This window comes from Oryzias latipes, chromosome 18, assembly GCF_053564925.1.
Source record: "Oryzias latipes strain Hd-rR chromosome 18, Olatipes_Hd-rR_3.1".
In the NCBI taxonomy this organism is placed as follows: Eukaryota; Metazoa; Chordata; class Actinopteri; order Beloniformes; family Adrianichthyidae; genus Oryzias; species Oryzias latipes.
Window position 1 is genome coordinate 12,595,400 of NC_136254.1, and position 12,666 is coordinate 12,608,065.

Consider the following 12,666-nt stretch of genomic DNA (forward strand, 5'->3'; position numbering starts at 1 on the left):
CGATCTGTGAGTTCATATTACAAGAATACCTAAAAATCATGTCTGTAAAGCATCTATTGTGCGTTTCTGAAGAATGTATTGTGTTTTTGTGAAACACAGCATGTGCATTTGTGAAATACGTGTGCATTTCCAAATTAATATTACACGTTTGCGTAAAATTACAGTTGTGAATCAGAGCGTGTGTATTTGTGAAACAGGTTGTGTGCATTTCTGATTACTGGGACTGGAAATAACTCCATATGTTTCAAACAGGAAGTACCTGTTCGTTCCAAGAAGCCAAAATCCCATTGACTTCCATTGACAATCGCTTATCCTGAACCAAGGCAGCTGTCTTAGCAAAGATGCTCAGACTTCCCTCGCCCCAGCCACGTCCTCCAGTTCCTCTGGGGGGACCCCGAGACGTTCTCAGGCCAACCGAGAGCCGTAGTCCTGTCCCCCCCCCCAACCCCCAACATGTTCTTGGTAATCCTATTTTTTTCACGATATTTTTTCTTTATTGCAAGTCATTCAAAACTGGCCAATCAGATGCGTCAATAAAAATATGAGCTCTCATATCAAACATTCCAAACGTTTGATTGGCAGGTTCTCCCAAGCCTGCCTTTGAAGTGGTAGGGGTGTGGACTTTCAACAAACTCACTCTTAAGTGGGGACAGTGGTTGACATAGAAATGCTGAGTCCACCAACCTGGACCAATTAGTGCTCACCGATGACGTCTGGCTCCTTCATGGCAGCATTATTATCCGCTGTAGTTCTGAATTAAACCATTTTCTATAAATGATGTCACACTCATTTGTTTCAGTTTTCATATACAGTGGCTTATGGAAAGGCACACGTACACAAAGATACACACATTCATATGTACACAAAGATGTGCACAAACCCATCTGTAGAACAAACCTAGACTTTGCCTTCCACAATTGGATGTAAACCAGTTCTTATGAAAACCGCTGGAGGCTGGTTTTAGACAGGAGCTACACTATATTTTACTGACTCCATTGTTAAAAAGTCAAACATGCACCAAAAATTAATATAACTACAGTCTGGTGTGAAGTTTTTATTTGGTTTTCTATTGATGACAAATGTAGAGGCTGTATAGTTGGTGTAGTGGTTAGCATTCTTGCCCCACAGTGTGAAAGTTCTGGTTATACCAGAGATAAACTGTCCAGAGTGTTGATGGCACACCGAGGTCCACATGTGAATGCACAATCACAGATGTGCACATGCCACCCCTATACTTTGAATTAGGTGATGACAAAAACTGCAGATAAGCCACTGTCACAGTCCTTCCATTTCTGTGGTGTTGGGGATGGGGGGTGGGGGTACCTATTTCTAGATTATTTATTATTTCATTTAATTTTACTCTGTCAGGACTTCTGAATGTTTGTGAAGCTGCTAAGATGAGACCTGCTGCTAGTTTAAAAAATGATGATCTTACAGTAAAAAGGCTCTCATAAAAAGATTAAGAACAGACTATGAAGACTTTTTTGAAGTTATCAGGTCAACATGAGGCGATGTCAGTTAAGACAGTTTTATCTCTGCAGAGTGATAAACAAACATAAAATGCAGACCAACCACCCTGCATGTCCAAGGTCCACCTGGAGCTCACACCCAAAACCCCTATCAGTACCAGATGAGGCTTTGGTCGATGCACATATTTTCAGCCCCCTAAAGACCCACTCTGACGGAAATTGTGTTTTTTGTTGTAAAGCAAGTGCTCTCAGCAATGGGGGGGTGGGGGGTGCTTTATGCCAAAAGTCCCGCCCACAATTTGAATTTGAATTCAACTTGAATGTAGGGGCTTTAATTCAAAGGTTTAAAGTAGTCTAAATTGTAACCATTGTCTACTTTGATCCAAAGAGAAGGATTGTGGGCTAAGGAAGCCAGATGAGCACACTGTAAAATAGTTGTTGTAGATTTTACCGTAACACTCAATGGCTGCTGGACCCCAGTAATTATTGTAAAGCATTTTACAAATTTATTAAAGTAAAATGAAAAACAGTAGAATTTTTGTGTACTGTAGTCCATTTACAGTAATAAAGCTGTAAAATGAAATGCAGTATATAAATATTTAACTGTATTTCTTTTTACATTTGTACTATCCTTAAATAAAAAATCAGTACTTACTGCCATCCAGCCAACAGTAAATGTTCCTACAGTAATTATACTATGCTTCTTATTAAGATATTACTGTATTTTCTTTTCCAGTTTATTTGTAAATAAATATGGCAAAGAAAAAAATACTCTGGTTGTCTTATGACAACTTCTTTAGCCGTCTTAGGACATTTTTACTTTTTATTTAGTTCATTACTGTCACTCTCGCAGCTGTTTTTAGCCAAGTTTGTATTATTAGATCAATGCAACATCAGACAGAAATACAGTCTTTTATTTTACACCACTGAACAATTTTAAGTCTACTTGAACAAAACTAACAGATACACAGAGAGAACATGCAAACTCAATACACAAAGGTTCCTACTGGGGCTTGAACCAAAGACATCTTGCTGTCAGGGGATAATGCTACTGCACCACCACATCAACACAGTTTCAATGTACTTAGGATAAAATGGTTAATAAACAATAAATAATGAAGTTTTTAACAGCTGGCGTTTAGTTTTGTTTTAAACTAGCCAAATTCTAAAAAATAAAAGCCTTACAATAACTATTAAAACTATTGACACATTTAACCAGCTGTTTTGGTTTTCATGCACGTGATTGGTCAGCATTAATCATGCTTGGTTTACATTAAATCCGTATGCATGATGTACCTTATGTTGTGGATAAAGTAAGTAGGAAGAGGAGAGCAGACTGGCGAAATCGTCACGAGCACATAAACTAAACGGATCATTTCTATGACACGGACACTTTATGGATTTTCGACTTTTAATTGCAGCTCATCTTATAGTTTTCATGAGCAGATGAGGTTAGTAAGTTAGTAGTTCATTCTTTTGTAGTTAACTGATTCTTGAGAGTCGATACAAAACATGTCCTGCATAAAAAAGTATTAATAAGTAAAAATCGATAATTTAAAATTGTTTGACTTACTCACTATGTTAGATCTAAAGGAATTATCAATACTGGTGTTATGTTTTAGCCTAGATAATTACTTTTTTAAAAGATATATCGGCTCACAGTCACATATCTGACTAGTGGTTAGGCGCCCTTTGTTATTTCTCTTGTCCTTGGCATTAGGTCACAATATTCACCAGCATTAAGTCTTTAACAGATGAGGGTTATAAATGTATAAAGCAATAAATATCATGAAAATCAAAACAGTTTTTAACAGTAAATGGAACAGATTCAGTTTTTTTCTGAAGGCCTTTTGTCCTGACTCTCGAGAATAAGTGAGTTCTTAAAAATATTTGAACGAAAATCACCCAAGAAATTAGAACGAAGATCACCCGTGTGTGTGTTGTTTTTTTTTAATTGAATACAGTACGCTTTCATACGTTACTGAAAACGGTCATTCATACGGCGACTGCATTTTTAACGGTGAGGCAGACAAACTTGGACGTATCAACATGTGACATGGTCTGATTCAGTGGTACCGATATATGGTAGTAATAGTCGGACTGAAATGTGTTTATTTTTGGTTTTGGAAATTCTGTGAAAGGTCATGCAAAAAAATTGGAAAATTTATGGTAAACCATTGCTAAAAAATACTGATGGGTCATTAATTCAAACCGAGCATCTTCGTAACAGTTTGATTGACAGCGATTTAAAAGGTGAAATACGCAGAAAAGCAAAAATGGAATGACTTTTATTGAAGTTGATCTCTTTTATAGGAAAAATGCCTCATGTCTATGTCAAAAACTCAAAAAAACATTATTTTGATTATAGGGGAACTTTAAAGAAGGAACTGTTTTCCTGACTTACCCTGTTTGAACAGCAGGGGGCAGCACAGTCAGTGGAGTTCAATGCCATGGTAAAAGGAGCTTTCTGCTTCACTGAAAATGAAGGAGACCTGTTCATTCCTTCCTGATTGTGGATAGCCAGTCATATTGCTCTAAGAACAGATTCTTGTCATTGTCCCAGTCTCCTGCTTGGGGTCTGCTACCTTTGGACCTTGAGGAGGTCCTTAAACTTCTCCAGATGTCCCAGACTCCCTGCTGTTGTTGGTCCTTTGGTGTTTTTGTAAAAGCTTTCCTCCCACTCTTCATATTTTTAGCTTTTCCCCCCGTTTAATGGCCCAGGGACTTTCTTGTCCTTTATATAAGCCTTAGTGGGACCTGGTGCTTGAGAAGAACTCCACAGCCTTGGTTGGTACAGTGTTCTGCACACTAAGGTTAATAGAGTTAAGATGGTTGATGCTGGACCAAAGTCTTTTCTTAAACCTGTCCAAGCTGCAGCCAGGTGAGATCACCACCGGGCAACCAGACCACGATAGTAGCTTCTTTCAAACAGCAACTTTATTCCGTTTCTTTTTCTCTGTTCCGGGTTTATTTCAGTGGGGAAAAAAGTGTTCCTCCTCTGTTCCTCCTCTTTAGCTGGCGGAGAAGGAGGAGGCTGGACAGTCAAGCCTACATACACAATCACACACGTGGATGCTCTGTTGCTAGACAGACTCTGGATCTCAGCTGTGACTTTCTTCTTCCTCTTTTGGCTTTTCCCATCAGGGGTTGCCACAGCGAACAAGTCGCATGGTAAACTTGGCAATGTTTTACGCCGGATGCCCTTCCTAATGCAACCTTCCCAAAGCAACTGGGCTCGGGACCGGCACAGAGGTAGAGAAGGGAACAGGGAGCAGCCCGGATTCGAACCCTGGTTTCACGGACGGAAGGCGTCAGCTGTGACTTTCTAAAGAGCTTTATCCATCAGTGGATCACACAGTTCTCTGAACCTGCCAGAAGAGCTGCGTTGGGTAGAGGGAGATGCTTCTAGACTGTTTTGAGTCCGGTTTTAATGGTAGATGTTCTTCAGTGAAGCTTGGAGGCAGTGGAGTCCTCCAGTGTCTGGGACCTTTGTTCTTCTTGGTTCATCTTAAATAAAAGCTTCTCATGCTAGTTACATGTAAATGTAGATGATCCCACATGTGAACTGAGGTCAGGGGGGTCTGCTCAGGTTTGGGAGCAGCATGTTGTCAGCATGTGACAGGTTGACCAAACTGGACTTCCTCCTTTGTGTTTTCCTCCAATGAAACCTCTTGCTTCCTCCAGGACTTCCTCTCTCTGTCCTTTTTATAGAGCTTTGATCCTGTTGTTTTAATCCTCCTCCTACTCCCTCCCTCCCTCCTTCGTTCCCTCTTTTTATCCCTCTTTCTCTTCCTTCCTTTTCTCCCTCAAACCTCCTTCCTTCTGGGCTTCCTGTTTCCTGCCAGTCACCCCTCCTCCTGTCTTCTTTTTCTGTCTTTTTCTCCTCACTCTGAACTGTCCATCCCTCTTCCTTTCATTCAGTCAAGTCTTCTTTTCTTTCATCCAGTGTTTTTCTTGTTTGTGTTTCAATCTTTTTGAGTCTTCCTTTTTTTATTTCCTACTTTTCCCACTCATCTTTCCTACAGCATTGATGCAACTACTCTTCCTCTTGTACTCCTCTTCTTCACTAGGTGCTTCTCTTATCCTCTGGTTGTTTTTTTTTTGTTTTTTTTTTCACATTCCTGCCCTCTCAAGTCTTCTTTAATTCCTTCTTCCCTCCTTCTTGTTTTCCACTTACTCCTTCTGATCCCCCTTTTTCCCTTTAGGATGTCACCTCTTTGACTTGCTTTCCACTTCTCTCCTTCTTACCTGCATTCTTTCCTCCTTGTTGTTTTTGTTTTATAGGTCCAGATCGTCATTGTAACCGAGAATTTCTTCTTAATTGACTTACCTGGTTAAGCAAAGGGTAATTCAATAAAAAAACATTCTTATCTCCTTAATTCTTCTCTTCTGTTAGTCTCCTATGTCTTCCTATTTTTTTCTAGTTATTTTCTCTTTATTACTTTCCATTTTTCCCTCCTCCTCCTCATCCCTCTCAACGCCCTCAGTCCTACTCAGAACCTCGGTCCTCCCCTTCTCTTTAGTCTGTCTCACTTAGATCCGTTTGTTCATTCGAGCAAAGTCTGGATCGTGAAGAGCTGCTGGGATTTTAACTGAGAACTGGAGCCTTTATACAGGTACAGACAGTGTGCACGTGTGTGTTTGTGAATGTGCGTGCACGACAAACGGTTGGACGGCAGGGCCTTTTTTGTTGTTATCAATCTAAAGACAATCAGCGTTTGGTTTTTGACAAAGTTCACACCAATTCACCCAGATGGATAGATGATTGATGGATAGATAGAAAGGTAGGTAGATAGATAGATACCAAGTGAAAACAAGGATTTTTGCAGTTCATAATTTACATCGCAGGGTTTTATCGGGGTATGAAGGCATCTGCAGGTCATTTGGGTCCACAGCTGCACTAAAGTCCCTGTTAAAATGTTGCTTCTGGTTTCTGTCAGTAACCACTGCATCCCCTAATTCTATAACTAACCTTCACTTAATTGTTGTACTCACACACAAAAAAAACGTACATATACCTGCCCCCATCTGTGTCATAGATCATCACAATTCAGCTGAATAACAACAGAATCAATGGAAGCATGGTAAGGAGAACACACCAGTGTCTGTCCATTCTGTAGCCCGCTGACTGAGAACTGAGGTGTGTCCGTGTGATGTGTGAAGGATGGGAGAATACCTGAAATAAAGAAATGAATGTTTTTCTTTCTATCAGAAGCAGATGTGTAAACTGTCTACAGCCGTTTCTTCTGTTTGAGTTCTGATGGGTCCAGCTCCAAAGTTCTGGTTCTGCTTTAATGTCTGGTATTCTGATGAAGTTGAAAACTAGCTCTGGGTTGATTTGGGGTGTTTTCATAAAAACTGTTTATTCTGTTTATTATTAGAAGTCTTTGGGTTGTTTTTCTCTCCTGTTCAGTATGTTTTGTCTGGCGGCTGCTCAGTAATCACACACAGATGTGGACCAAAACAAATGAGCGCAGACCGAGCAGACCCTGACCAGAAGCAGACTTGGAGAAAACAGCCCAGTTAAACTTATCAGATCAATCTGTTTAAAGATCAGAACCATGATAAACGCTGACCTCTGACCCTCCTTCTTTTCCTTTGCTCCTTAGTTCACTCTCCTGGTCCTCCTCTTGTGTACATGTTCAGGTTTCATACAGACAACAGTAACTTTGCACAAATATCCTACACTGCAAAAACCCAATGAATGGCTGCAAGGATCATAAAAAGCCAGTGAATGACGTGCATGTGCAGTACGAGTATCAGTGACCTTCTATGAGGGAGCATTTAGACCGTAAAATATACTTTTCACACTCACCTCCATCTGTAAATACGTTCACATACTATTAAAAAGCCACACATACTACTACAAACATAAACACTCACACCCACTACTACAAAAGCATACCAAAGCAACAAACACACATCTTATAAGTTTAAACACACTGGCACATTAGAAGAGGAAATACCAAAACAACATAACGTGTGTGTGTGTGTGTGTGTGTGTGTGTGTGTGTGTGTGTGTGTGTGTGTGTGTGTGTGTGTGCGTGTGTGTGTGGGGGTGTGTGTGTGTGTGTGTGTGTCTATTTTAGTGGGAGTTCAATTCAATTCAGTTTTATTTGTATAGCCCAAATTCACAACAACAGTCGTCTTGATGGGCTTCGTATCGGTAATTGAAAAAGTTCAACATAAAATCAAAAGGATCATAAATACATAGAGTTCAATAGAGAAATACTAAATTGAACTAACAAACTGACTAAGCTAAACGAACCGCGAAGGGGGGTCCCTTCGCGGTAAGAAAAGACTCCTAAAAAAACGGATACCGGAAAAAACAAAGAAACCTCAGGGGTGTCCACATGAAGGAGGGATCCTCCCCCAGGACGGACAGGCGATTTGCTAGAACTCATAGAGAAGAATTAACTTATCAAACTCTACAACAACATATTTAAAGTCCAGCAGACGAGCTTCATCCAGACGGAGTTGGGGAGACAGTCGGTGGCGCGAGTCGAGCCGGAGACAGGAACCACAGCCAGCTGTAGGAGCAGGAGCAGAGACGAGGTCCACGGCCAGGTACAGAGCAGAGACGAGCCAGAGATGAGCCAGAGGCAGGATCCACAGCCAGGTGTAGAAGCAGTAGTAGAGGCGAGCCAGAGACGAGGTACACGGTCAGGTACAGGAGCACAGATGAGCCAACTGGAATCTGGAAGCACTCCCACTCCCCAAACAGAGGCATGGTGAACTAAATGATGAATTATGATCAAGAATAGAGGAGAGAGGAATGGTAGAAGTAGATGAGAAAAGAGGACAGAACCCCAGTGCACCATAGTTACCCCAGCTTCAGCCTACTAACAACTAATTGTTATTGTTATTAAGTGTAATTGAAACACATTAACATTAAGTTAAATCTCTGAAAACTAACTAGTCTGACAATAAGCCAAAGAGGACTGTTTTCAGTGAAATGAAATGTCATTTTTACATGTATGAGATGGGTTTTCAGCTAGTTTGCAGACAAGGACATTTGAGTTACAACCATTGACTGTATATGAAAACTAGACCGAGTGACGTTGGTGAATGGTTTCCTTTTGGCTCCAAAAAATTAAGTCAATTCAGTCACCACTTTTGGGCCATGTTGAAGCTAGATGTCGTCAGCAAGCGGTGATTGAACCGAGTCGGTGTGAGTCAACGATTCTATGGCAACCACTCTCACCAATCTGGAGTGATCTTGATGGAATACCACGCCCTTACCATTTAAAAGCAGCCTTGAAAAAATCTGTTAATCAAACGTTTCCTATGTTTGATGTGGGACCACATCCTTTTATTGAGGCATCTGATTGGTCAGTTTATAACTTGAGTAACTTGCATTACAGGAAAAAATATGGAGAAAAAAAGGATTAGCAAGAACATGTTAATAAAGGGTAACAGAGCATAGAAATCTGTGGGATTTGAGGATTTTAGTTTCTTGGAGCCCACCTGCAGTGGGCAGTCCAGTTCTCTTATACAGTTAATGGCTACAACTCACCTGCCTGTCAGCATTTGGCTACTGGTTTGCACAATTACTGAAGACGGTTAATTATATTAAACTGTAGTGTTGGCCAATTTATTGATTGGAAGCCTTTTGTTTTTAGACTGTTTGATCAAAATGCAGAATCAGTATAAAAATATACAAAAAATTCTATAGCCAGTACCCCCCCTCCAGGGGTCACCACAGCGAATCAACCCATGATTCACAGATTTGAGTCGGTTTTACAGAGAATGCCTCTGCATTAACCCAGACTTGGGACTTTCACAGGGAAGCAATGAAAAGGGCCCCCATGTGATTACAGTAACTTCTAGCATCTGGTATTCCCAGATGGTGTCTTATGTAAGGATTAACCCCTGTTTAGCTTCTGATCAGACATAAGCAGATGTGTCCAAGGTGGCAGAGTGGTGCTCAATTGATCATGTGTTCTTATTGTCTATTGGCTGCTCCCTTCAGGCGGCGCCACAGCTGATCACCTATCCTCTGCATCCTCCTCACTCACATCAACATCCCTCGTGTCCTCCTTCTTTACATTCATTGTTCTAAGCCTCCTTCCTGGTAGATCCATTTTTTTTATCCTTTCACCAACATCATCTCTGTCCCTCCTCTCAATGTGTCCAAACCATTTCATTCTGCCAAAACCATCAACATGGAGTGGATCTTATTTATTAATGTAGCAAGTCGTTATTAGTTTTTCATTCTCAGTATCATCCTTTTAATTTGTAGTTGTGTTTGTGAGCACTTGTACTACAGTGTGCAAAGATTTGTAGCAACCTATTGGAGAATTTGTAATAAGGTTTTTTACTGTATGCAAGCATTTGTGCTGGTGTTTGGAGCAGTTTCAAGTCTCATTCATCCATGCACACACACATTAACACACTGATGGCAAGGCACCAACAAGACAGCCAGGAGCTTTAAGGGGTTCAGTGTTTTGGACACTGTGACACAAAGGCAGGAACTTAACCTGCAACCTCCGATCAGAGGTCAACTGGTTTACCTCTGCTCCACAGCCGCCCCATTAAATCTTTTAATGGACTCTAAACTTTCCAGATAAAAAAAAAAGTGTGTTGCTTGTTGAAGTTAATGATCTGTGATAACAACTTTAACCTCCTGTTGGCCTGCAGGGAAACCACACGTGGGCAACAATGCTGGGTCAGAATGTGCGCTTACAGCCAGTTCCCATCCAAAGTCTGTCAGAACTGGAGAGAGCCAGACTACAGGAAGTGGCCCTGTACCACCTGGAGGAGAGGGAGCTGGAGTTCAAGATCAGCATCCCTAAAGGTGAGTGCTGCTTTCTGTGCACGAGGAACCAGGACCAGTTTTTTTTTATCCACCAACCTTCAGTCAGCTCAGTGTTGCTCACCTTCCACCTCAGCCCATCTCATTTATTTATGAAACTGCAATGAAAATGCCAACATTCATAAGCAGATTTGATCAGCTAGAACGTAGAAAATGAAGATGTTGGCACAGAAAAAAGCAGATTAAATTGTGAACTTAAAGTCTCCCTCCAGTCATCTTTTATTCCATTGTCAACGAATTCCCAGTGGTCTTTTAATTATTATTCAGTTTTTAACCTAAATTAATAAAAACAAGTCATTTTTTAGGAGAGTTTCTGCAGTGCAACAGTGGTTCATTAGAAATTCGCCTTTTAGGTGTGACTGTTGGCACAGAATAAGCCCGCCCCCCTTCCCATCATCTGTTTACATGCTCTCCCACTAGCTTACAGCCCCTCACAACCCCGACCTACTGGTGCAACAAAAATGGCGAGTAATATTGGAGTAATATTCCAGCAGTACAGTTTAGAGCCAGATGACAGCTCAGATGAGGAAAACAAAGACCCACATGGATCTTATCGTCTTCAAGTGGATGCATCAGCATGGAGCGGAGCAGGGAGCTTTTAGTTTTAATTCCAAAGAACTTTGATGAGGTAAGGCGAGGTTGTCTCTCAATTTTTCCACAATCCCAGATCTGTCTGGATGAGGTGTGTTCAGCAAATAAGATCCTGGAATACACTGATCCTTGTAATCATCGTGGAGTAGGCAGGAAAGTGGGAAACGAAGCAGGATGAAGATCTGGAGCACTGGTTGGATGTGATAGATGCATTTCGGTACATTTTTCTTCCTGTAAAAGCTTTTTGTGACATAATTTTTCCCTTTTTTTTGCTTGTTTTCTCTATTTGTTCTGTCCAGCAGCTGAGAAAATAGATCGTGGTTGAAAGCCTCTCATTTTGGACAGACTGTATTTTCACTATTAAGCTTCTTTCTATGAGTTTTCTTTTGTTCTTGTTTATAGACCAGAAGGAAAAGAAAGATATGAGAGTTGGAGAAAGTAGTTATGAAACAATAGCTGGAGAAAAAGGAATAGGGTAAAAAAGAACAAAAAAACACTGAACACACAGAGAAAATGTCATTAATTCTTTGTAGAGGGCTTCTTTTTTTGTGCAAAACTACACACTCAAATACCCATGTAATCACGAATGAGCATGTGTAATTATTGTCTGTATAGTAATGATAATAATACATTTTATTTAAAAGCGCCTTTCAAAACACCCAAGGACACTGTACAGATCCAAAAGTAAACACAATAAAATCATAACATGTTGAAAACAATAAAAAAGTTGAAATCATTAATAAAATCCGATAACAGAAGATGAAAAATTGTGATCTGGAAAAGCAAATTTAAACAGATAGGGTTTGAGTTTGGATTTAAAAATTGAAAATGAGTCAATGTTACGGAGGTCTGGGGGGAGAGTTCCAGGGTTTGGGAGCCAAGCGGCTGAAGGCACGGCTCCCCATGGTGACCATCAGGGCTGGAAAGCTGAAGGGAGGAAGAAGACCGGAGAGATTGAAAGGGAGTGTTAATATGGAGAAGATTAGAAAAGATAAGAAGGACCCAGGTTATGGAGGGCTTTGAACGTGTAGAGAACAATAAAAGGATAAACCTGCACATGTACATGTTTACACATATCCACACACAACACCACACACAAGCCATCTTGCATGCACGTATATTCACATACCAACAACATACACACAACAACATACATGTTTCAGACATCAATAACAATAGTAATACATTTTATTTCCAAAAAGCACATTAATGCATAAACAAATTGATGACTGCATCACAGTTCTAGAGAACAGAAGAGTTCTGAGAACTGATTTAAAGACAGGAAGTGAATCAATGTTTCGGATGTCCGATGGAAGTGAGTTCAAGAGTTGAGGAGCAGGATTCCATAGTGCTGAGGCAGACAGAAACCACAGTGATGGAGGACGAGGATTTGAGGCAACGGGGTAGAAATATGGAGGAGATAAGATAGGGTGGAGGGGGTGAACAGCTTTGAAAAAGTACAGGAGAATTTTAAACTGAATTCTGAAATGAACAGCAAATCAGTGAAGTTCTTTCAGGATGAGGGTGAGGAGTTGGGAGTCCTTATGATGATGTGGGCAGAGTTTGTGGAGGGGAAGACTATAGAGAAGAGAGTTGCAGTGAAGTAACAAGGGTATGGACAGGTACAGCAGCAGGATGTGGGGGTGAGAGTGGGACAAAGCCGGTGATTTTCCTGAAGGTAAAATAGATTTTGGTGAGTAATGGTAGGGATATGGGATTGAAATGATAGAAGATGACACTCAGATTCTTAACTTGAAGAGATGGGGGGACCGAGGACAGTCAATACCAACA

The 12,666-nt window shown here is 40.7% G+C and overlaps 1 protein-coding gene across 2 annotated transcripts in view; it reads left to right on the plus strand.

Moving 5' to 3' along the window:
- arhgap36 (Rho GTPase activating protein 36) overlaps positions 1-12,666 on the plus strand; it is a 43,698-nt gene that overhangs the window by 5,676 nt on the left and 25,356 nt on the right. Inside the window, exons 1-2 of one of the 2 annotated variants that reach the window (XM_011487665.4) lie at positions 5,675-6,085; positions 10,110-10,266. In XM_011487665.4, the coding sequence (XP_011485967.1) occupies positions 10,131-10,266 (136 nt within the window). In that variant the 5' untranslated portion in view covers positions 5,675-6,085; positions 10,110-10,130. Of the gene's footprint in view, positions 1-5,674; positions 6,086-10,109; positions 10,267-12,666 lie in introns of those variants that run through there. The other variant, XM_004079984.5, reaches the window with a different exon arrangement.